We start from the raw sequence: 26,564 nt of genomic DNA on the forward strand, positions 1-26,564 counted from the left end.
CTGGATCCTACCAGTTCTACAGCTCCCCAGAGCCACGTTGGTGAGGACCGGGCCGTGAAGCAACGCGCTATTGAGAGCACAGCCCGTACTCGGCCGGCAACATTTCCTCAGCATGCCATCATCGGCAGGGCCTGGGTCGGCGCCCTACGCTTCGTTACGTGCAAGACAGCTGCGGAGTTAGAACGGATGCCAACGTAATGAATAATGGTGGGGCGCTGAGGGGAAACACAGCAAAGGGAAATATTTATCAACTCGTCTGCTGAGCTGCCAATGTGCTTGTGTGGTAACCCTACGAGGTGGTGTGGATATACGTGGATATGTAACCCAAACATACACCCCCGAACAAGCCCATGTTCACGTCAGAGATGAGCACACACAGAATTTTACTAAATCTGCATTTTATTTACATTGAACAAGTCTAAACCAATTTAACAAATAAGGGATGTTTCCAATGGCTGAGGGTCCACTGGCCCAACGGAAAGCAGCCACACAGCTTCTGATGGTGTCCACTAACAGACTCCTGGAGAAGATCCCAACAGGCCCAGCCCCGTGCCCCCAACGTTTATTTCTGCCCCGTGTCCCCCCCTCCCCGGGGCGCCCCCGCCGCCATGACAGCCGGGCCTCGCCAGCCCCTGGGCTCGTGCCGCCGCGCCCCGCCCCCTCCCCGCGCCTGACGTCAATGCAAATGAGGCAGGCAGGCGGCGGAGCGAACCACCACACAACTCCCCCCCCCCGTCCCCCCCTCTCCTATAAAAATGGTTGCGCCCACCCCGCCCGCCGGCGCCCTGCGTCGTTGGGCAGCGCGAGCCTCCCCCTCCCCGCGCGATTGGGCGGGGCTGGCGGCGCTCATGCATTATTCATGAGGGGGGCGTGGCCCCCAGCAGCCGGCTCATTACCGAGGTCGGGCGGGGCGGGGCGGAGCGCGCTGTGACGTAACTATGACGAATGTTCCGGCGTTCTTAAGGGGGCTGCGGCCGGCCGGCAGCCGGTATTGGGGGCGGGGGTGGCGGCGGCGGAGGGGGGAGCGGAGCGGGGCCCCGCTTCGGCAAGGCGGCGGCGGCACGGCCGGCCTCCCTGCTGCCCCGCGCGGTGCTCGGAGCCCGGCGCTCGGTGGCCGGCCCCGGAACTGTTGTGTAGCAGCAGGAGGAGGAGGAAGAAGGAGAAGGGGGGGGGGGCCTGCCCCGGGGGAGGCGACCTGCCAAGGGCTCTCGGGGATGATCCAGCGGGCGCGGCTGGGAGGGGAAGGGCTGCCCTGACGGGGGTCAATAAATGAGAAGCAGGAGGGGGGGAGGGAAAAAAAAAGAAAAAGGATAAAATAGAGATACTTATTACCGAAACGTTCAATATTTTAAAAAAACAGTACAGCGGAGGTTAGGGCAAGGGCTTTATTGTAGGGAGCGGCTGTTTTTAGGCATACGTAGTGGTCTCCGATAGTGCTCACCCCCCTCCCCGGCCCCCCTCCCAGGTTAATTAATTAATTATCTTTGTCTCCAGCCGGGCGAGGTGTCCTCGCCCCGCGGTGCCGGGGCAGCCCCCGCCGGCCCATGGGGGACCGCAGCCTGCCGCCGGCAGCGGCCCCCAGCCGCAGCCCCAGCCCGCCGTGGGGTGTAGGAGGCGCTGGCTACGCGGGGTCCTTCCCCTCCCCGGCAGCCTCCTCCTCCTCCTCGTCTTCCTCCTCCTCCTGCCCCTTCTCACCCACCGCAACCGGTTCCTCCAGCGGCGGCGTGTCCGGTGTGCCGCCGCCCTCGCCGTTCCCGTCGGCGGCCGCCGCTGCGCATCCCCGCGCCATGCAGGATGAGCTGCTCCTGGGGGTGACACAGCAGCGGCAGCAGCAGCCGGGCGGCGAGAGGCTGGGCAGCAGCCCCGCATCAGGACACCCCCCTCCCGGCCACCCCTCCTCTGACTTTAAACCCAGTCTCAGCCCCCACCAGGATTTAAACAAGCAGCAACCGCAGCAGCAGCCGCCGCCTCCTCAGCTGAGCCAGAAGAGGAAAGAGTTTAAGCAGCAGCAGCAGCCGCCGCCGCTCAGCAGCCCAGCCCAGCTCGGCAGCAGCCACCCCCTGAATAACCACCACCCCCCAGACTATCATCACCACCCCCCGCAGCAGCAGCAGCAGTTCAGCCACCCCACTGACAAGTACCAGCAGCAGGAGCACAGGCAACAGCAGCAGCAGCAGCTCCAGCTCCTCGGCGGTCACCCCCCGGAGCCGCCGCCGCCGCCCGGGGACTACCCTCGCCACCGGCCCCTCAGCCCGGCCGAGCACCGGGGGGGCTCCGAGCGGCTCGCCCCTTTCTGCCCGCCGGCACCGGTGGCCGCCGACCCCAATGTGGGGGTGGCCGCCGCCTCCTCCTGCCTGAATCCGCCGCCGCCGTCTCCTCCTCGCCTGCAGGCGAAAGCCAAGCCGCCCCCCATGGAGTCCCCCCCGAACAGCCACTTGCTGGGCAGCCCCGGGAACCTCCTGCCCGGCGGGCTGGGCTCTGGCTTCAGCAGCCTGCAGAGCCCGGAGATCCCCAGCCCCCATCACCAGAGCGGGGGCGGCTCCTCCTCGGCGGCTTCCCCTCCTCCTCCGCCGCTGCCCGGCTTCGGCACCCCCTGGTCGGTGCAGACCTCGTCGCCGCCTCCGCAGCAAACGCAGCAGCCTCCGGCGTCCAGCGGCGGCGGCGGGCAGATCAGCGCCATGCCGCCGCCGAGCCCGGAGTCCGAGACCAGCTTCTACCCGGGGATCCCGTCATCGATCAACCCCGCTTTCTTCCAGAGCTTCTCGCCGGTGTCTCCTCACAACCCGTGCGCCGGGCCCTTCAGCAGCCCCTTCTCGGCCGCCGCCCCCCCGCCGCCGCCGCAGATGAATTTACCTCAGCAGCAGCAGCAGCAGCAGCAACAGCAGCAGCAGAACCGGAGATCCCCTGTGAGCCCCCAGCTCCAGCACCAACACCAGGCGGCGGCCGCCGCCGCCGCCTTCCTGCAGCAGAGAAACTCCTACAACCACCACCAGGTACCGGGGGCGGCGGCGGGGAGCCCGGCTGCGAGCGGGGGGCGCCCGGGGACGGGCAGGGAGCCGAGGGGTGGCCGCGGCAGGTGGAGGGGCTGGGGCTGGCGGCCCCTCCTCGGCTCCCGCGGACCCCGTTCCGCTTTGGGGACGGGAGGCGAGGTGCTTTTCACGTCTTTCCTCGGGGCTCCTCGTCGCCTCGCCCTTGTCAAATGGAGCCCGTGCTGCTCCCCGACCCTCTGCAGCCCCTCGCGGCTCGTGGGGAGCTGTCACGCCCCGGCTGACACCTCCGGGCTTTTGCCCGAAATCGCTCGGATTTGTATCCAAACGCAATACAGTGTTTCATGTTGCTGCGGTTCCGCCGCAGATTTTCCAGCAGCGCCCTAACAGAACCCAACAGCGTTAAAATGGAAGTTGAGGGCGAAGTAGGGGTGCTGAGGGGCGGGAGGGCAGCCGGTGGGTGCCGGTGCCCACCAGCACACCGCAGCCGCCTCTCGCACTCACCCGCTCATGAAAGGCCTAGGTTAGACAGGCCTCATCTTCATTTTTCCTTAATTCGGGCATTGCCTCCTGTCAGTTTGAGGCGGTGGAGACGGCTGGGTACAGCATTTATTTTGACAATTTATGAACTGGAATCTCCGTTCACGCCTGCCCCTTCGAGGTCCGACTCGGAGGCGTCGTGACGGGGAGCTGGGTGTCGTGACAGGGAGCTGGGTGTCGTAGCGCCAATGCCCTCCTCAGAGAAATTCCAAAGCCATTCTCTAACGCTGAGGTGGACGGAGATTTTCTCTCTGTTACAAGTTGTAGGTAAACACGAGCGGTGCCCGTGACAGTATAACTAGCAATATTAGAGGCTTGTTAACGTTTGGCATTATCTCTGAAGGTTTGTTTCACAATACGGGGCTGGCCTCTCCCAAAATTCCAACCAAAGTATTCAAGTTTTACAACATAATTATCTGTAATTATATAGAATGGGATGTTTGCCTGATTACTTGACCAAAAAATGTCTTTATAGTGTTTTTTTGTTTGTTTTCTCGGGGGAGAGGGCGTTATAATGCCTTCTTTCTGTTTTATCTACTGTATAACGTATCAACATGGTTTAAATTTTTAAGCTACAGAAATTACCAGCTGAGGGCTGCTTGCAGCTAAGCTTTGAGATAAAAGTACTGAATTCAGAATATCCTCCCCTCACACGCACCCCACTTGTATGCTTGAGAAAAGGCCTTTCCAGGAACAGGCAGGTTTTAGAGCACTGAAGATAAATGTTGTTCTTCGCTGTCAGTCAGGCTCAGTGGGTCCACCTCTTGGTAGTACGGACAACCGCTGTAGGTCAGGTTTTAGCACAAGTTGTGCCTCAGGAATAAAAACTTGTCACCTTACGAGGTCTGTGCTCTAAAGGCAGTCTACATTGTGATATTGAGGAGCATAGTCATAGTGCGCTTGTTAGATACAGAAATCCTTTACACTGCTTCTAAATACGGAAACTAATCTTTAAAAAAATAAAAGAGTAAGCTGCAGAATTCCAGAGATAGTCCTGTGCATTACTCCAGAAATACTTGAGCCGTGGTTTCAGAATAATGCATTTTAATGTGGAAATGTTAAGATAGCTTCTTCAAACAGATTCTCTTCTCTGCTCTTATATGGTAATACTTAGTGATACTGAGCGATACTGGGGGAAAAAAAATCAATCTGTCATCTGAATTTTAATTTTTAAATACCTACTCACCGATCTCTTTTTAATAATGATAATTTAAAAATGACCTTCTTGAATTTTTTGTTATTTTTTCCAGAGATCTTGCTATGTAATACGAAATAATGTATCAGGTTAAGGCCTGAGCCTTTCTGTAACATGATTTTTAACTGTAGGACTGTTCTACTCTGGACTTTTAAAGAATCCTACCGGTTACTAAAAGGATAACAATCTGAACTGGTTACCCAAGGACTGTGGGAGGAGAGTGGGGATTACAATTTTTCTATGACTCTATATTAGATTTTCTTTTTTTGCCTCGGTAATGAATTTATACAATATCAGGAAAGAGGAGATTATAGAAATCTTCTGAGCATTGATGGATTGGTGTTTTTTTAGTGTGTTTTTTTTTTTTCCATTAAGTATGAAAGCATTTCAAGTATTTTTCAAAATAATATAAATGAATCTTTCTTTTTAGCCTCTTCTGAAGCAGTCGCCCTGGAGCAATCAAAGTAGTGGCTGGAGCACAGGAAATATATCCTGGGGAGGAATGCATGGCAGAGACCATCGTAGAACTGGAAACATGGGGATTCCAGGAACTATGAACCAGATCTCTCCTTTGAAGAAGCCCTTTTCTGGTAATGTCATAGCTCCTCCTAAATTTACTCGCTCCACTCCATCACTGACACCAAAATCGTGGATTGAAGATAATGTTTTCCGAACTGACAACAACAGTAATACTCTCCTTCCCTTGCAGGTAAGGATGGTATGTAAATGGTGCGTTCATAGTCTTGTGTAGCATTTTGCCTTTGTTCGCTCTAAGGAGAATTAAACAGTGGTTACTGTCCCAATACTTGGTTTGAAAATTGTATATAATTTTTATTATTTAATTGCAACTAACCCCAGCATTTTCATTATATTCAGCAATATATGATTCTTACAGTTAATGAAGAATATTGACTGTCGAGAAAAATAGAGATGTAGCCATTGACAGAGGAGCAAAAATGTTTAATCTAGCAAGTATTTTCCGCCTATCATAACGCTCATATTCTCATAAATCCCTTTTAAAACTAAGCATTTGTTTTGTTTGCTTATCCTTGTATACAGATTTTCTTACAAACTCTTGTAGATGGCTCTCAGACTCTCGTAGATGGCTCTGAATCTTTGTCACATTAGTCTTTTATTGATACTCTAGTCTGACACTTGCATATTAGTGAGATTTTATTTTTTTTCTCCACGTTCTACCAACTTTTATATTTTGGCCAGAAGTGTTAAACAGCAGGATGTGCCTTAGTACTAAGAATCTGGGCTATTCACTTGAATTTTGCTAGTGACTTTTTATGTGATGTTAGGTAAGTCACAAAACTCCGATATCATCCGTTATTTATTGGTAAAATGTTATTTTTCCCATACCTGCCTGTGTTCATTTAGCCTTAACACAATTTTCGGCTACCAAGACATATTTTGAATCCCAGTCTCAGTTGCCATTCTAATAATTTATAGTTTTTGCACTTTTTTTCTTTTACAGTTACCTAGAAGAGCTTGGGCAACTTATTTTAAAACGCATCTTTTCTAAAATAGCAGCTTAGTCCATGAATTCTGTATATTCTTTATTTTTGTTCATACCTGTGTCGGCTTGAGTCAGTCTCACACTCAGCTATCGTATTCCAGCAAAAGTGTTTTTCAATAATATGGAAGGAAAATAATCAGGATGTTTCTTTATCTCCACATATGGCTATTACAATTGTTTTGATAGGTTTCCACACAGAATAACCCAGAGTTTGATTTGTCATCGTTGTAACTATTTAAGCTTGTATAGATGTATTTGCATCAATTAGCAAGCTAATCCTAGTGTGGCTGTAACAGCAGCAAAGGAGTGCTCTTTGGGACCTGATTTCCCACAAGGTTTTTTTTGTTTGTTTTTTAACCATCTTGCTGGTGGAGTTCTATTTATTTGGCGTGAGTTGCCATGTCCTGGCGCTGTCTGAGTGAGCTCTGATATTTGCAATATTCATGAGGCTAATGGTGTTTTTTGGCCATACTCAAGTTGTGCTGCCAAGCGTATTCGTTGGACCTGAAAACTTGAGAGGATTTGCCTATCCTGTGAAAACCTGTTTCATTAGGTAGCCTTGCTCGCTGGAACATCTTAGTTGAATCATTTTTACATGGGTAGAAATATGGAAAAAATGATGTTGTTCTTCACATATTCAATCTGATCCGTTCAGGGAAACGGATTACAGATCAGTAATGCTTTGCAGTAGAGGGCTTCAAGAAGAGTTGAAAGTAAACACTGAAATGTCTTGTGATGATGTTAGCCTCAGAAACTGGGTTAAAAATATTAATGCCATCATATGTTGAAACTTCAGTGACGTACACGCTGGAACTCATGCGGCTAAGAAGTCGTGAATATGTTTACTTACACGCTTTACAAGGAGGTATGACTAGTGCTTCAAACTTTAAGAAGCTTCTGCAGTGGTCATCTGATACAGATGAACTAACTTTTATGTCTAAACAAAAGTCTCGTGCATTCCAACTATAATCTAAATCACCCCTATGTACTAGGGTAGGAAAAAATACTTTAAATTCATCTCTAGAAACATTAATTTAATTTACTAGGTTTTCATGTCAGGTTTTTCTGAAGAGTCTCACGGAGAGATGGTGGGCACACATCATTGTTCTTGGTCTCATCTGTGAACACCAGAGCCACAGATTAAATCAACCTGCTTGTCTAGCTGTATTTGTTGTAGGTCTATAATACTTAAATCTATCTTAGATTTACAAAGTCATAATTGTAGAAATCAGTAAAAATACTCCTATTTGAAGGCTTGCAGTGTTAACCCACTGCTATTGTGGAAACACTAGATGTTTCCATAAATTATTTTGCTACACTGAACTTGTGTTCTTTTTTTCTTCAGTTATGCTATTGTTACGGTCAAGTCCTTGGAATGACTGCTAAATTTTAGAAGTCATAATGAAAAGTTAAATAGAATTTAGAGCTTGTGGTGCTTTTCATCAGGACTCATGCTGGCAATTGCGATGCTGTCAAACACCCATCCTGTTAATTTGTACTGTGCTTGTCTCAGGCCATAAAAGGCTGAGGTATTTAGATTGAAGATCCTTAAAGATACAGTAGCTATTTCAGAAGACACTCAAATATTCATTAAATTTGTGCCATTTAGAAAGTCTTATAGGAGAGTGTTTGTGGGTATGTAAAAGTTCCCCGTTTCTTTCAAGCTTTCAAAGAGGGACTGCGTCTTTGCATGCCTGTTGAACACACAACTGCATCATTTGCAGTTCTGCAGAATGCTTTTCCACATGACCATGCATCTTTGTTTTAACTGCAGTCATCAGTTCGCATGGCAGGGTTCACAGCACCTCTCCTCCAAACTTCAGCTGGCTATTTGAAAGCTTTTTAGCTAGCTCAGGCTTAGCAGCTGAAGACTTCAAAAAGCTGGTGTTCTCACTGACCTTCTACAGATCATTAGTGTTCTGCTAAGCATCCTTGAAAATGTTCTGGTTTTGAGAAGTTTGAATGGCATTCAGTGTCAGCTGCCCATCCAGTTGCTGTGGAACAAGTACCTAATGCAAAAGAAAGAAGCTACAAAGGAATCATATACAAATTTAAAAACTTTCTACTTTGGGATTTCTTACATAGATGGATGGGCCCCATCATAGAATTGACATTAATTCTGTTGAAAATAATGTTTCTTGGTATTAACCTAATATACCAGTGACAATAAATACAAGTTATTGTTACTGATAACCGAGTAACTAATCTCGTATATTACTTAAAGGGATGAAAGCAGATTTTCTGTGCTTCATAGCTAAAACTGAAACATATGGCCACTGTGAACGCAACTTCACGTGGGATAGTAGTGACAGCAAAGCTGCTTTTGCTTATAGCAGTTATGAAGGACATCTCTTGGGAATTTTCCAAAATTCAAGAGTTTTTCCTGTTTTTACATATAATAATAAAAGCAGTTAAAACATCATGGCAACTCTGATTTAAACATGAACAAGTTAAGCCAATAGTCAAGTTTTACATATGTGACTAACTGTAAGATGTTCGCCCCACCCTGAAGATTTTTAAGATAAGATAAACTACATTGATTACAGCTCTTAATGTAAGATAAAATGATGCCTAAAAGCTTTAGCTCTGCCACACTGTTTGTACCATTATAGGTACTTCTTGTAGGGAAGGGGTTATTGCTGTGTGCTAGAATCATGACGGTACAATTAGAAATCATGTCAGGTATTGTATAAATCTGTGTGTACACTATCTAACTTAAGCATTTTAATTCAGTGGCCTCTTTCTCCTTAAAGAGAATCTAGGCTCCATATTTAGATAATCTAATTCTCTAGAAGAACATACCTGTCACCACTGGTCGTGTACAGCCCCTGGGATTCCAGTTCAGGCACTTATATTACGTGTCAAGAAATTAGGCAATATTCTTCTATACTCCCTGATCTACAGTACCAATAAATAAATAAATAAAATTGAGCATAGGTTATAAAGCTAAAAATATTCTTGTCATTCCTGATACCGTTTTCCCCCAAAATGTGCTTCAGGCACTTCCATGCCCAAAACAAGCACGGAAGTCAGTTTTCTATATTTTTTCATTTACATTCCTTGAATGAGGAAAATAATAAACCATTTAAAAAATATAATTATCTGCTAATCCTATTTTGATTGCAAGCTTAATGTTTCTCAGTATTGTGCAAATAAGCTTATAAAAAGCTACTATCACAGTTTAATAATATACATCAGTGTTTAAGTATTTTCATTCCAACATAAACACGGCATTATAATAAAATGAATATGAATTTAGGTCCCGTGTTTCTTTTGAATTCAGGAAATACATTGCATGTCCGGGTGTTTTTCACCTTGATTTGTCCTTCCTGTTTGTTCAAACAAACAGTACAGGCAATGTTCGTGGTCCTGAACGCTGAGCCTTATTATTCTACATTTGAGCACAGCTCTCCAGCTGGGTGTTTGTATGGCAAGGTACCTACAGTACATACCCTCAGAAGTGCAGATTTTTCCCTTTTCTATTTATTTTTGAAATTTACCCAAGAAAACAAAATACTTCCAAAGCAAAATGAATTTTAAAATTGTACTTCACAGCAGGTGTCAGTTTGAGGTATTTAATTTAAGCTGCTGTCACATTGCTTCTGTCTTACAATCACCTCCACACAGATTTTCAGATCCTCAGTGGGACAGTTTGAGACTGTTTAATAAATGTTCGTGTCTTAAATGACTACTCCAGATGATACACATACGAGCCAGTTCTAGATTAAGAGTAAGTTGCTGAAGTTACGTTCTTAATGCCATATTTAGACTCTTAAATACTGGCCTGATTATTCAGAAGTGCCAAGTGTCCTGCTGCTGTGGTTAAATATGGAAGGCCTTGGGAGTATGTACCTACAGAGTTCTTGCTCTTCAGATTAGTGTAGTTGTCCAAACACTGATTTGTAAGTCAGCATTACCTTATATAGGTAATAGGTTATAAGTATTACCTTATTTTACTGGGGTAATACCTATAAGAAAACAGTGTCTTCAGGATTTCTGATGCAATAGATTGGTTACCTGGGACTAATGAAAGATGATTAAAGATCATAAGAACAGATTTTTGTGTTTTGGGGACCATATTGAGGTTATCCCTAACTGGAGAGAACAGTCTACTGACTGACTTTTTTTTTTTTTTTTTGTAAGATCAAGACTTTTGGAAAAACAGTATTGGCAGCTGCATAGATAAGCAAAGGAATAAATTAGCTGAAAGTTTTGGGGGCTTAACATACATACATGTTTTTAAAACTTTTTCTGAACTAGGAATTCTCACCCCTTAAAATTTCTTTCAGTTCTACAGTATTAATGCAAGTCAAAATCAGAGCTAGGAAAATCACATATATATATAAATATATATATATATATTTAGCAGCTCTAATATTATACCAGTGATGTTTATGCTAAATAGTGTATCTAACCTCATTCTCTGTGCCAAAGCACGTTTGTTCTCTAAAATTAAAATGAATACGTTCTCACTTAAGACTTGTCCAAAAGTACTTTTACTGTATGGTCTGATGTATTTGCATTTCAGTATTCAGGACTTCAGGACTGTATAGATATTTACAGATTTATTTTTTTTTATTTGGGGGGGGGGGGGGGGGGGAGTTTCAGTAACTCTGGATGACAACTTCCCTTTCAAATGTCTAATTTATTGTTCTTTGTTATTTTGTCCAAGTTATTCATACGCAAACCTCCTAGACTTGCCTCATAAGTCAGTCTTGCCAAGCCTTTAATCATCTCCATAATGTGTCTGGTTTGCTGCCAGTTCATGAAAGTATGTTCTTGAGCTGAAGTATTCCTGTATGGATGCAGTAAATGCTGTTGAGTTTTTTTCATTTTTAAATACATATGTAGCTGAGAAGTAGGTGTGTCTTTGCCACAGGAGCTGTTCTTGGTGCATTTTCGGCTCAATTTAGCTGGCTTACATTGCTAATTTTGTAATTTTAACTTTAAAGCGCTTTTTGTTGTCAGGTTGACTGTTCTCAGATGTCTACAAGACACAGCTCATCATTACCACTAATGACACTGTAAAGTAACCAACCTATTTAAAGTGTCTACTTTAAGGCTTTATCCTTCATTTTTTATAGAGCTAAAATTGTAGTAAGTCATATGTTTTAAGTTCCTATCTATGATAGTTGCAGTTTCAACAAGGGGCTTGTGATTACAGTATATCTTCACTTAAAAGCGAACGACTTGAAGCTTAGATGTTGGCAAGGATGATAGTTTAGAGTATCTATTATACCTAATTTTCAGGTTATTACTGCTAACATTAACACTGAACACCTTGGGTACTTTTTAAATCTGCGAATGCTTTATTATGAAATCATCTGTCACGTTCTAGTCTTAGATCTCATTTTTTATTTAGGTCAGCTTTAAGGCCAAAAAAAAAAAAATTGTTAAAATTTTCATTTGGGAAGTGATAACTTTTTTTTTTTTTTTTTTTCAAGTGAGCTTTTAAAAATTTATGTTGATCAGCAAGGTCAAAGTTAGAGCCCCTTTTGCAGCCAGCCAAGACCATATTCTAAAGTGACTAGAAGCTTTATGGCTTACAAGTTGTTTTTAACCCCCATCAGACAGTGTTACGTTTCTTCAGAATGTGAAGGGACGTGTCAGGGAACATATTGTAAATATACTTGGGTTTTCTGAATTCAATGTCTATGTTAGAATTACTTCTTTTTTTTTTTTTTACCTTGTCTTACAGATCAGTTCTTTAATGCACATGCCTAAAATTCAAAGGTGTTTAGCTGCTTAACTATGAACATCTATTTTAGAGTTTGTGGTAAAGAATAGGAGAATTGCATTTAATATTTAATAATAGTTTCTGCCCATGAATGTATTTGCTTTTTGTCTGACGATATAAAAGCTTAGAGAGGTGACTGCGCTGAGTTTCTGCAATTGCTCAGACAGAATAGTCTTTGCGTAAATTGTGTGGATATATTTAGAAGTCCTAAATACATTGTGCCAAACTAAATTTATCCAACAATTTAGTGTTGAAAGTGGCTCTTCAGAGAAAGCTGCCATCCTGCCATTCGTTCCACATTTAGATATACGGGGGGCGGGGGGAAATACATCTGAAATGTGTTTTTGTGTGACATTGTCAAAAAGCCCTAGCACTAACTGCATCCTCTAGATAGGATACTTCATGCTTCTACTGTATTGTCTATTTTTGTAAAAATTCAGAAATAAGAACTGCTTTTCTGGGAACTGGCTTACATAGTCCTAACTTCTGAGGTGACAATTTATATCAGCGCTGCGTATCACTGAATCTGTGGACAGTTGCACCAAAAACATTGTTTTCAGTTCTTCCCTGAAGGAATGCAGATGCAATTACAGCACTGGGAAGGTAGGTCAACCAAGATGCAAATAGTTCTCCAGTTAAAAAGAGATGAAAAGCTAGCGTGAGCATATGGAGTGCTTGGGAGAAGTTAACTTTACCAGCCCTGGGAAAAACTCGTGTTATGTTGTGACATTCCACTGAGGCATGGACCCTCTGACACGGCCACAGTTTGTTTGCTTCTTAGTACGTGACTGATGAGCCATGGAGGTGAGGGAAATGTGAAATATTTTACAGGAATTCATCCTTGGCAAAAGGATTTTTAAGGAGTTAGGATGGTTTAAAAAATTAACATACGCACTTATGTATCAGTGCCTTCATATTAGTGATAATCTGTACTTATTTCAATGTGATTGATAAGCAGTTATGTCTAAAAACAACCTGGAAAAACCTTTAAAACAATATGGAAGTAGTTCTGCTTCCAAGTGCATGGAAAGCTCTGTAAAGCCATCGTGTTTGGTGGGGATACTTCTCGTGCTTGTCGCAGAGATGCTGGAAAACCACAGCGCAGGTTCCCTGCTGGAGCTGAACGTGCTCGAACAGTGTTGTCCCCTTGCAAAGCGCTGTGGATGTTTTTCTGCGGTGGAACTTTCTAGAAACCTTTGTGGATGTGACCTACATTATTGACATACTTAAATTCTGCTTTGAATTGAAAGCTTCATATTTGCATACGTTATACTTGTGCTCTTTAAAAACATGATTTATGTATTTGGGGAACATAAAGCAGCATTTTAGCATTATGAAGCCTAGTTGCACAAAAGTGTAAAATGAACCTTTTACTCAAAAAACCTCTCTCTCCTCTTGAGGTAATTACATTTCAGAAATCACTGCAGTACAGTACATAGTTCATCAGTGTGAGTTGGAATTGATCTTACAAGTTTGAAGCACTGATTACCTCCGTGTTACCCAAGCACACAAGTGGATGGTGTCATGTGGGTTGGGAGACAGCAGAGTATAGCTCCTGTATTGAAATTCTCAATTCACAACCTTATTATATTGTACAGGGCACGTCTAACTTGTTTTCACTGCCAGAAATAAAGTAATGCACTTCAAAGAAACAAAACTATTTTATTAGCTTCATAGAAATGAACTGTCTAAAGTGTCAAGGATAGGGAAAGCTTATTGCTGCTTCCAGCAGCACACGACCTTTCAGTTTGGTAATACAGAACTTGCAAAATGGAGTGGTGCAAGAGCAAAGTTACATCAACCATGTCAGCCAGTGCAGCAGTTTCCAAAGGAGTCACAAACGCGTTATGTTTTACTTCTCCATTTCCCCGTGAGATCTGTGATCGAGTGAGCCACTGTTAGGGATTAACAGTGATGGAGCCCTTTCTTAAAAGCTTCTGCTCTCCAGAGCAAGGTTAAAGTATGTTAACAGCTCCTGACAGACTCACAGCATGGCTGAGGCTGGCAGGAACCCATCTGCTCCAACCCAGGCTCCAGCAGGGCTGCCTGAAGCAGCCTGCCCAGGACCACATCCAAGCAGCTTTTGATGATCTCCAAGGAGACCCCACAGCCTCTCTGGGCAACCTGTGCCACTGCTCCATCGCCTACACAGCCCAGGAGTGCTGCCTGGTGCTCAGAGCCTCCAGTGTTCCTGTTTGTGCTACATGTCCTGGCACTGGGCACCCCCAGATGGTCATTTATCTCAATGTTAAAGGAGCAATGATCAAAAAATAAATAAGAAAATCTTCCCTAGTGAGCCCGCAATGATCACGTGTCACACGTAGAGCTTTGTCCATATTTTACTACTACCTGCTCTTTTACCCCATTGGCTACAAAGGTGGCAAAATCTGGTTTCTGTTCTCTCAGCACGGGGTTTTGCAAGAGCGCTTACTACCTACCAAGTGGCTTTTCAAGTCAGCTGAATTTAAGACTTCATTAAAAATTCTGATGAGATCCCTTCTCATGCATCTGCTGGGGGACAGTGGGGAACAGATGCAGTATTGTCACAGCTCACACCTTCTATAGAAAGCAAGTTTGCTAGGGTAAGCACCTTCTTTTCATAGGTGCTGTTGAGAAAGCAACCTGCAAGGGCATGGAAGCTGATGAGTCACTTCAGTTTCATTCTTCTGCTGCTTAGGACAGCCAGAGAACTGAATGAGAGCTAAGCAGTCCCCAAGTGAGGTTGGTGGGAACTCAAGTACTACTGGAGATTTGTTGGCACCCAAACCACACCACCTCACACAGTCAGTGGCGCTTAGTCTGGGATGTGGCAGGAAACGAGAGAAACCTGGTTGTTTTTTGTTTTGTTTTTTTTTTAACTTTTCATTGAAATTATTTAAAGGTTTCCAAAAAATCATCAAATGAACATGACAGACTGCTTATCCCATGAAAATTCTTACGAATTGCAGGAGGGAGAGAGCTTAAAAATGGCTTCTCCCTCTTTATCCCAGCATTGTATCACATTGACTAAACTTTCTAAGAAGGAGGAGGAAAGTCAAACATTAGTTTCATCATGGCTTATTTTGCAGAGCTGTTCGTAAGTCATGGTTTCTGACTCATAGAAAACATCTCTTTGAAAGCTTGCTTTTTCGTAACCCAAGCATGAGGAGTACCTGCTTGCTGTAGGATGTAGTTGGAAATTAATCTCTGTTCTGCTGGACTGGCATGGGAGGTGTGGGTCAGAAAACTGCTGTCCCATTATGTATGTACTGGCTGCAGCTTTAATGAATTTTAATGGTTGTGGGATGGGTGTGGTGTATTTCATCCTACTCTGCTGAGTTACTACAGTGCAACCAGAGAGGAGATGATAGTAAAATCCTGTAATCGTGCCTTTAGTGTGATACAGTCCAGCCAGAAAGCCTTGCAAGTAGAGGAGATTAAGGTTTTATACAAACTATTTTCGGTCTCTGAAGGTATTCCAGAAAGGCCAAAGAAGTTTCAAGTAATCTTTTTTTTTTTTCCTGTCCATACAACTTGGGTGCATTAGAAAACTCAGGAGAAAATGTCTTAAGCATAAAATCGGTGAAAAATATATGATTCATTAAAATAACTTCTATTATCTTCAGTGAAAATATTTGTAAGGCATTATGGTAACTTTTTATTAATCTCAGTACTTATAAAAATGTTCTATGTAAGGTTGATAACCTGTTAGTAAGCTTCATGACATTTTCTTTCACAGCTTAACTTTAATTTTGCAACCTTTAACCATTTAGTGTTGACCATTTGTAACTCAAGTCTTTATGCAAACGGTCTCAGATTAATGACCCAGAAACCAGGGAGTGCAGTCTCAGCAGGGGACTGAGTGCCTAGGCGAGATACTTAGCAAAGCACCAAGAAAATGCTTTCTTTCATATGAGGTGACTGTTCTTCTCTTCCTGTAGTTCCCCAGCCTACTCACTATTTAACTTCTGCATGCGATTAAATTGGAGGAGACTAATGGCTGGAGGAGCTCATTAAACAACTGAATGTTGAGCTCTGCTGTGGGTCTTTGGAACTGATTCGAGCAGATCCTCTGAAGGAAACAGGCTATTATAGAGATACATACAATATACATAAACATCTGCATATACAGAAGAGTTCTTTGTAGTGCATCTCTAGTTTTGTATTTGGATGCTATTAAACTTACTGTTAATAAATCAAAATATCTTAAGCTCTTGTATTACTGTCCATCTCAGAGTATCTGAGTGTGCAGCCTTTAGGTGCCTATGTCTTCCTATCAAGTTTCCTGTTAAAAAGTACAGAATTTGTGTTCCAATACTAAGGATTTTGTTCTCTTTTAGGATCGAAATAGAATGTATGACAGTCTGAATATGCACTCTTTGGAAAACTCCCTTATTGACATTATGAGAGCAGAGCATGATCCGCTTAAAGGTATGTTATTATGCTAAATAAAGAAAAAAGGGTCATCCATTTTGCATATTTGAATTAACACTGATTGCTAATTTAGATTCTAGGTTCATATTAAAATAGCAAATGAATTATTAACTCATACAAAAGGTCAATCTCGATCTGTATTTTGCTGAAAACACTGGTTTACAATTGATTAAAACTTAACTTAAACTTAAGTGTCAGTATCTTCACAGGTATTTCTTCCTCTCCCTAAGAAATTCATAGTTAGGTTCATTTGTAATTGACTTTTCTGCTGCAGGAAGTTCTGTCTCAGTTTGTAAAGACACACTGATGTGTTGAAGCTAGCCAAGAGACGGTGGGAGTGGAATCAAAACGCTTTTTTTTTAATCCCTTTCTTTGCAGTGGAAGTTGATAAGAAAATTAAGTCCACTGATAAAGTCAATTTTTGTCCTTTCAAATATTTTCTGAAAGCCCATGGAGGATAACTGCTTGTAGTCGTCCATTTTCTGTTAGTCTGAAGAAGTCCAGAAGTACACTTGTCTTTATCAGTCATGTTCCTCTTACCCTCCTGGGCTCTGCTGAAATAGCAAATATTTGTGGACTTTGGTTTTAATTCCTCTATTCACTGTGCAGTAAGTCATTCTTTGGTATTCTGTCTTTCCATACTTATTCTCAGGTGGATTTTACCATTGAACTTTGCAGCAGGGAACTCAAGCCATTTATTTTGGCCTGATCAAATGTTACTTTATTTGTGGTATTGTAACTGGCCTAACACAATCTAGCTTTAAAATACCAAAGACGTCAGGATTGCTATGCAGAATTATGTCTCAGTATTAAAGCAATCCAAAGAAAATCACATATTTTTATATAGTTATTTACTCCCATCTATTCTCCATTTCTAGAGACTTCTAAGCTTAATATATACTACATTAGCACATAAGGGCCTGTGCTCCCCTGATGTGGAAGACACTTTGTTAGTCTGCTCCTTTAAGTAAAAATTTTAATAATCAGTTGGAAGATTGGTGGTATTTAGATAGCCTGTAATAGCATAATTTAGAGTGTAAAACCAAAAGGTTGGTTTTTGTGTTTTTTTCTCCAAACGGAAAATTTCTACAAAGATCAGTAAGTGGGTAACATCTGGTTAGCCTGTTAATTTTTCCTCCTCATTAGATTGGCAGCTGAAATTAAATTTTCATAGACATTCTTTAATCTGGCTTCTTGTTTCATAATATCTGCAGAAAATGAATTCTGGTTTTAACAATTTTATAATTGAAGTCCACTGGTAAATTCAGTTTCTGTCCATCCTACGTGTTAACAATACATTACTAAGTAACACACAGAGGTCAAAACCTGTGAACGTTAGCCTGGTGGTAACTGCTGTGAACTAAAAGCAAGTGCATGGCATCAAAGACAAGGTAACTAGTTAGCTCATCCCTGTTTCAAAGCACTTTCTTCAGTTTGCCACACTCAGGTGGTGACTAATACTGTGACTTTGGTTATCTGAAGGCAAGTAAGTCTACAATCAGGATAGATATTAAAAGGTAAAGCTATTGTTAGGCTTAAAATTAGAGAATGAAGATCCTCTATCATAATATACTGCCAGTGACATCTCTCACATTCCTGAAAACCAATCAGTTTCTTCACTTGTGTGCACACTGACATGACAAATGGAAGTGGTTGCTTTGTTTCCCCACCATCTCGCTGTTTTCATTTTGGTTTTATAATGCAGAAGAGTTTTCGGAGGCACAGCAAACACAGAAATGACCTATCTTTATTCATCTCATCATATTATGTTACGATACACTACATGAAAACTACATCTTTCCAATAATAATTTTTCAGTGAGAATAAGACAAGACAAAGCTTTAAGATGAAGTCAAATATGTCCATATATAGACATTTTTGAAAAACTCGGTAAAGGTTCCATAGTTACTCTGTGCTTTCTAGGGACGTGAGTGTATGGTTTCAGTCTGCAGTTGACAGACTTTCTTTTTTTAACAGTTTCACCATCACAGTGAAAATTCTGCTGAGTTTTATGTTTGAACTAAAACAGATGGAAGCCATAGATAGTGATGAATTCAAAGGAAATTCTTTTTTTTTTTCATTTGAGTGCCAGAGAACAATGCACACACCAACTGAATTTAAATGGAATAATTGCGTGCTGTTATTTAAATAGGTTGTTGAAGATCTTTTTTTATTTTCCTTTTGAAGTTATTATTTCAATTGAAACAGCTACACGATTAGCAAAAGGACAAGAGAAATGTTCCTTATTGAATTTACTGACTGACGGTGGGAAGCAGAGAACACATCCAAGAATAGCTTTCCAGTTCCTCCCTATCCCTCTCCTGTTTAGTCACCGTTAGTTGGCATTTTCTGTAACTTCCTAACAAGTTTAACTTTTTTCTCCTACAAACCGTGAAACACTAATTTTGTTATTTCAGTCCCTCTGGGTTTTCTTTTCACCACAGCAAATCTGACACTTATGTAAGAACCTGCTTGCATAATGCACAGGACTAAGAATATTACTAACTCTTACTTTTTATTCCTATTAATATATGACATGCTTTGTTGTAACTGAAGAATATTTTTCTAACTAGAGAATATTTTTATGGCAAGTTTTTAACTAAATCTAAGCACGCTAAGACAATGCATCTTTTATATCTGACCACAGCAGTAAAATGAAAGTCCCTGGAATTTTAAGCACGTGTTTCAGATTTAGCTGCTTACAATATCTGGAGTATGACTAAGCATCTTGTCTCAGATTTTGCACAATGCAGAACAGACACTGTGTGTACTAGCTCACAGCTTTAAGTCTTGCATTTGAAGACTCATTTTAGAAGGAAGTCAGATTTCACAATTTTTGCTTTCATGAACTTGAAAAACCTTTATTTCAAATATGATTCACTGAAAGCTAAATTTATGCCTGCCAAAAGTTGTTTATAGATGTATAGTTTCAGCTTCACTTAGACTAAGTTTAGTCGTAACTACAGAAGAGATCAAAAGAAGGGAGTGATTTTTAGCATGCAGTAAGACAGTTTTTCAAGGTAGAGGTGTATCTGAATTCACTGATTGCAGCAGAAATCCTGATCGTGTTAAAACTAATCTTCCCCATAACATTTTCTCAAAATCAATTTTATAAAAATATATTTAATATTTTTCCAGTATAATATAAATGGAAGTTAAAGATAATAAAGGTTAAACTAAATTAATTTGTTTTTTTTAGGAACAAATTAATTTTGTTCCTGAATACCATTTTTAATTCTTCTATTAACCCTTAAAATATTGGAGACTAGACAAAAATATTGGAATATTAGTTGTGTAATTATTTTCCAGACATAACATTCATGTGTACTTCCTTTTTCCTTTAAACTATTTTCTCCCAAATGAGAGTCCTTCCTGATGTCAAGATGTAGCAAACTTGAGTTCTAGACATTTCAGAAGCAAGAAAGCCAAAACATTTACACTGAAAGAGATTATGGAAAAAATGTAAAAGAACAGGTTACACTCATAGAATATGTGTTCCAATTGAGAAGCAGATGATTTAATGGGATTTATTATCTACTGTATCTACTAGAAACATCATTCTAGTAAAGGCAGTGGTGATTTCCATGTAATTTAATGACTTCTCTTGTGTAAAGCAAGAGTATTGATGCTTTTCTCAATTTACAATTGTTTTGTTTTTTCCTAATCAGCTCTCCTATAGCTCTGCAAGCTATATATAAGACAGTACAGAACTTGAATTAGTCATACCTATGTTAGTAGGAGTAACAAGAAGGAGTACAAAGTTTATAGGAAAAATAAATTATATTTTTCTTCATGCTTTCTTGTGAAGGGAGGAGGAGAAAAGCATTTTTTTTTGCATTTTTTTTTTTTTTAGGAATGCTACAAAAATACCTTTTTCTGTATAGCTAGTAATAAAATAATAAAAGTAAAACACTAACATTAGGCTTACCTGTTGGGGAAGAATAACCTGATGTACCTAGAAGCCTTTATGTTGCTCTTTCCTATTTTTATTTTCCTGTTCAATTAGTTCAGTTAAGCTTTCCAGGTGCTCTACATGTTTCTTTTAAAAGCAACCTGCTGGAGCATGCCCAGTGAAGTATATAAAAAAAGGTGATGGTGACTGAATGACACAGTAAAAAACACTTTCTTCCTTTGGACATGACAATTTTTGTTTTCAAATGACTTTGTTTTATATTTTTTTGTGTGTTAGGGAGCAGTAAGATTTAAAGTTATGCAGTTGCTTCCTAAAGTAATTCAAACTGTGCTCAGAAAAGTTTCTAAGGCTGAACAAAAGAGCAAGGAAGGAAAGGCTTCACTTTTTGTCATATAAAAGCCTTGAAATTCTAGTAAAAAGAATCTAGTAAAGAACGTTTTCTGTAGGTTTCTTTCTTCGAAATTGTTTGAGAGAAAAAAAATATTCCTATTTAAGACTGATAGACTCATTTGCCTAAACAGACTTATTGTAGACAACACATTTGGCCTCATTAAAGCTTACATAATTCTTACACAAGCATGTGAAAGTGTAGTATCTAGGCTTTCTGTAACTAGGTGTTGTCCAAACATGGTTTTGTGCTGTTGTCTTAACTACACCGAATCAAAAACTGAGCTTTCTGAAACTGCTGCAGTCCTCAGCCATGTGCTGTCTGTTACGTAGTCTGGGAAAAAGCTTAACTTGGAAGCTCTTTCTCTTCTGATCAGGAGATCTACTGAAAGAAAAAAAGAAAAAGGAAGGTGTGAAAGGAATTTAGGATTCTCAGTCTCTTCATTTAATCATTTAAGACTTTAAAAACAAAGAGAAGAAAAAGGTGGGAGCAGACAACGAAATATCAAACTTCTGAAACTGAGTCAGCAATATTTGAAGCAGTTGTTATAGGTTTAAATCTGTCCCAAGTGTTTTAATATTTGGGGATTCCTAAAACAGCTTAATTGAATAGGAATAGAAAGCATGCATGTCCAATACGAATTTGCCCTAAAATGAAAAGTGAGTAAGCAGAGCTACATCTGGATGCTCAGAAGAGGCTTATAAAAGAAATTAGCATTTTAATTGTCACTGCCCATGATAATAACATAAGATTACAGAAATGTAACTAATGTAATTTCTTACTCTTTCCTCATCATTTGGATTATCAAGACTTTTTTTTAATCAATTCTCAAGTGGTTATAGTGGTTAAGCTGGCCCACCAAAATTTATTTACAAAATTTATTTATTTTTCTTCCCTTACGCAAGAGCACGTTGTCAGAAGTACATAGCAGCCAGTTGCGTTAACACTGATCACATTTAGATGCGGAAGAGGGGATTAAGTTTCAGAGAGCAGCAGTTACATAAGAAATGTCAGACATACCTGCTTCTCCGCAGCGGAGCTATTCTGAATTTAGCTGTGATACATGAAAATAATTAGTGGTAACATGCTGAAGTTCCTAGACTCAGGCTTTCACAGAGAAAATTTCTATAATACAATACTTTATGGAACAGCACAGGAATATCAGCCATCCTATTTTTTCCAAGTAGCACCAGTAGCACGGTGCTGATTTTGGATGCTGTCGAGCTTAGTTCTGTAGGCAGCCAGTGAAGTGATTACTTTTCATTTCTCAGGAATTAAATGCATCTATTATTTAAATGGTAGATATTCTGTAATTAATTCGTAGTTATTTTTAAATGAGTATAGCATCTTTATGTTATTAAAATTATTTTTTAGGCAAGCAGAGACCACTGGAATGACGAGAATAAGTATTGAACGGTTTTCACAAATCTAGATTTCTGACACTGAAGTAAAATAAGAATAGATGGAGTTTGTGATGAGGGCAGTTGTTAAACGGGTACATATTTTTAAAGGCATTGAACAACAAGCAATAGAAAGAGCTGAATAGGAAAAAATCCACGATAGAAGCAACGTGAATTGCTATAAGATGGCGCTCCTTTGTTCTTTGTATTTTATGTGATGCTGTTTTACATTAAGTTTAATACTGTATACATCCATTTTACACTTTTTAAACAAATTTGAGTTCTCTAAACTCAGTATAGGATTGATCTTACAGCTAATTCCACACACGAAGTTTCACAAATTTATTTATATCATTAAATTCAGGTGCACTCCACAGAAACACTACATTTTGCCACCTCAGATTATTCTGAGGTCTAAGAACCAAAATTGGCAGTACTTACATTTTGAAAAAACAAGCAAATCTATGTTAAAAATGTTTTTAAGGTTGTAAAGCCCAAGTGCTAGATAAGGCGGTAAATACACGTTGTAGGATCACCATAATGAAATAGCTATAGTTAAATCACAAAAAACAATTTCATAGAAATAACCTTTCAAATAAGACCAAAAAGGTTACTAATTTTCCTCTTCTAACCCTGAAATCATTGTCTGAGCTAGCAAATTCATCTTCGTAACAGCAAGAGGAGGTCTGTGTGTTTGTGTGGTGCATCGGTTTGACACCAGAGTCCCGGGCCCAGTGGATTCAGGCAGAGCGCGCTCCTTACTGCAGCTCCGTCCCCACGACTTCTTGAGAAGTGCTTGATTATTTCAACTTTTTCGGCTTTGTGCCTTATGTTTCGGGTGCAGCTTATTCATGGAGCTAGAGAAAAGGGGAAACAAAAGGTGAAAATGCAAAAATACCATTTTTAAACGGGAATCCCTTACCTTCTAAAGCAGATTTCCTCTCTAGGTGCTGACATCGGAGGGGGGTCCTCTCATGATAGGCCTAAAATCTGAAATCTCTTTCTGCAGTAATTACAATAGGTATCTTTTGTCCCCTTTTACTGAATGGAAAAAAAAAAAAGAACAAAATTTAGAGACAGATCATCACCAGAGTCTCAAGGAGATTCAAGCTGAGATGATCATTTCTCATGATTTCTGTCGTTATTCAAGATAAATCACTCCATTCTGCAAGACGCAGCTCATGGTGTTGCATTTCTATAGCACCGTATATAAACAGGATGGTGACAGTAAATAATCCTATAAAATCCTGGCTGTTAGGCAAATGAGTATTCCTTTCATAGACCAACTGAGAGGAAAAGCAAAGTGACTTCTTACAAACCAGGCTGAGCAAACCAGTGGCAGCTCCCAGATTGCAGTGTAAGGATGCCTTCTTCTTAATTTCTTTCTTCTTGTACTAGAATGTATTTCTACAGGGGTAAAATATCTATTTTTCCAAGAAACATTAGTTGTAGCTGTAAAGGCTTACCATGAGAGAAAAATTGGATTGTTTTATAAAACTCGACATCCTGAAGTTGCAGAAAATGAAGACAAAGGCTCCTGAAATGATTTTTTAATATCTTACCTGAGTCATCTTAAAACTTCTGTAAAATTTGAAGAAGACAGTGAGAGTTCTTTCAGTTGGATTCATCTGCCCTTCCCAAATCCTAAAAAAAAAAATAGGCAGAATTCCTACCTAATTTGTAGCTGCACAAATACCATCCATTCTAATAATAAGATCAGTTGGAAGAAAAATAGAATCTGGCTGTATACAACTTTTTTTTTTTACTTTTTTTTTTTGTTTAAATCTTGCTGTTCTGAGTATAAGAGTTAATTTTTTTTTCTGTAGCTTTTGGTAGAAAATTCTCCTGTTTGATTCCTGCAGGGAATTATGTACTATTACTTAAATATTTTCTCAGATGGAGGTTTTATTTAACCCCAAAGGTGTGTCCTTTTAGACACAGAACTGCTATTTTGAGAAATTTCCAGCCTTGCTGCTAAACACATGGGTTCAGCAAGAGTAAAAGAAAAAAAAAAAAAAACATGATGAGAGTTGTTAGACAACTTTAATATATGGATTGCTGCTTTGGTTTTTATTTTTATTATTTTTTTCCTGTTCCTTTTCAGAAAGCCTGAGCCTTATTGGGGTATGACTATCTGCAGTGTCTTACTAATATTTACTTGCATCTTACAAGCCATCTGCATCTATATTCCCCTTTAAATCTGTGTCAGTTCTCAACATGCTTTGCTTTCAGCCTTTATTCTTGTCTCAGCAAACGTTCTAGTTTCCTCCAAAAGATTTAAATGTTTGTTTCAGTATGTTTGTTATACAAGCTTAAGGATTATAGACAAGCAAGTATGTTGTAATAGCAAGATACGTGGAAATGTAGTTTTTTGCACATTAAAGCACACTTCTAAACACAGCAGCTATTGAATTTTTTTTCTCTAGCTCAGTGTGCAGTGCTGGTATGTTCGCAGCTTCCTGTAAACAGAAAGAGTCTCCTTTAATAAAAAGGAATTTGTAGTGAAGAGACACTTCAGCTGTGTATTTTAAACCAGTCATTTAGCTGTTAAAGTAAAACATGCCACCAATGTAGTAAAAGGCAACACTTGAAAAGTTCCATGTCAGGATATGAGGTTTTTCATGTAATATTCATTCAATAGTTGTTTGTCTGCTATAAAATGTGATCTATCGTATTCTTTAAATTTCTTAATTTTGCAGATAAACCAGTACGCTAGATTTGCCAGACCTGCTAAAAATACTACATGCAACGGTTACATTGGCTAATAAATTTTTAATGCCTTAATATTAATTCCTGTTGACATGTTTTTTCTTACACTGATTCAGCAGAGAGGCCCTAAACCGCAGAAATGACACTCTGTTAAGCAATGTGCATAGTACAGTTATTCACAATCGCTATGAAAGAGAAGACTAAAGTAGTCAGCACTATTTCTGGGTGTCATGAAACAAAAAGTGGCTTTATCCTATTGGAGCTGATCCCAAAGCACATTGCAGATCTTATGACCAGAGAATTAAGGTTAAGAAGTCTGTTCTTGTCAGCTTTAACTTGGGTCAAGGGTATTGTTGGTTAATGTGCTTGGAGTTAAATATTAGCTCTTTATTTCCCTTAGGCAAACTGGAAATAGATTTTTTATTTAAATTCTAAGAAGTGATTTTTCATTTAATTTCTTTTTTGTGTTTTTATTTTCTAGTGTAATAACTAAAACTTCTGCATTTGTTTTGCTTTATTCTTTTTGTTTGTTTGTTTTCTTTTAAGGTCGCTTGAGTTATCCACATCCAGGGACTGACAATCTTCTGATGTTAAATGGTAAGTGCTAATCTTATAACAGTTCCTCATTGTCTCTAGCTTAGTTTAAATCTGACATGTTGGTATAAAATTGTACTGTTACATTCTGTTATTGAATTACTTGCCTCTAGTCTTCAACATTGATGGGACTAGTGCTTTCCATTTTTCAGAGCTGAATGGCAAGAGCTAATCTTGCAACAGCCTTTCATTATTTCTAGCTTATTTGAAATCTGAAATACTTAAAAGATGTACTATTCTTTTTTGTTCCTAAGCACACAAGCATAACGTTCTCCAAAGCTCTGCTAAAAAACTATTATACTCAGACATGAATTAGAAAAAGAAGAAGGCCAGAAATGCATGCTTTTCTATCTTGTGTGGATAAATGGTGAACTACTTACTTTTTATTGCACTTCTGTGAAATAATATTTTATTTTTGTGGGTTTTTTTTTGGAACTGGCTTTGTCAAATAAGTTTCTAACTGCAAAATATGCTGAAGTTAGAGTTCATGTTCACGTTCCTCTCCCAGTAGGTCAAACTTCATGAACATCTGCTACTCAGTGAAGGCATGAACTTTAGCCTTTGTTCAAGGCTAAAGAAGGAAGCAGAGCTTGGTAATCCATCTAAGTCAATAATAAATCAGGGGTTTTGCACACAAATGTTTTCTACATCGGGAAAAATTAGAGCTGTAATACCGCAGCTTCACTAGATAAGAAAAAGTGGAATCTGTTGTACACAAAGCAACTACATTTTTGTTATTGACTTCTAATTATTGGATAACGGTGGTTCTAAATGTTACCAGTAAAGACTTAATTATAAAAAAGTACAAACAGAACAGTTACTTCAGGTTTGTGGGTCTGTGGAGCTCTTTTTTGTTGTTGTTGCCTTACACTTTTGCACAGTCACTTACACTTGTGCAATTCGGTATAAATTGTAAAACAAACGAAAAAAACATCTTCCACTTTGTGACACTGTAAGTAAATGTTTAAAATTTTAAGGATGTTCCTATTGGGTTGTCCATCCACTAAAAATAAATCTCACGCAACGGACATTTGAAGAATCAGCTTCTTTGGTATTGGATAGTTAAGATAATGGAGTACCTTGGAAAGTAAAAATAGCTCTTTACTACTGAAATCAAGTTTATGCTTAACCCACACAATCCATATTCCTGATTTCTGGTTGGAAAT

The 26,564-nt window shown here is 40.3% G+C and overlaps 1 protein-coding gene across 2 annotated transcripts in view; it reads left to right on the plus strand.

Annotated features, from left to right (window-relative positions):
• The first annotated feature begins 811 nt into the window (after window positions 1–811).
• Window positions 812–26,564, plus strand: part of CPEB2 (cytoplasmic polyadenylation element binding protein 2) — a 54,450-nt gene continuing 28,697 nt past the window's right edge. Inside the window, exons 1-4 of one of the 2 annotated variants that reach the window (XM_068679938.1) lie at window positions 812–2,993; window positions 5,153–5,431; window positions 16,301–16,391; window positions 25,351–25,401. In XM_068679938.1, the coding sequence (XP_068536039.1) occupies window positions 1,545–2,993; window positions 5,153–5,431; window positions 16,301–16,391; window positions 25,351–25,401 (1,870 nt within the window). In that variant the 5' untranslated portion in view covers window positions 812–1,544. The remainder of the gene's footprint in view (window positions 2,994–5,152; window positions 5,432–16,300; window positions 16,392–25,350; window positions 25,402–26,564) is intronic. The other variant, XM_068679939.1, reaches the window with a different exon arrangement.

Source organism: Anas acuta, chromosome 4, assembly GCF_963932015.1.
Source record: "Anas acuta chromosome 4, bAnaAcu1.1, whole genome shotgun sequence".
Classification (NCBI taxonomy): Eukaryota; Metazoa; Chordata; class Aves; order Anseriformes; family Anatidae; genus Anas; species Anas acuta.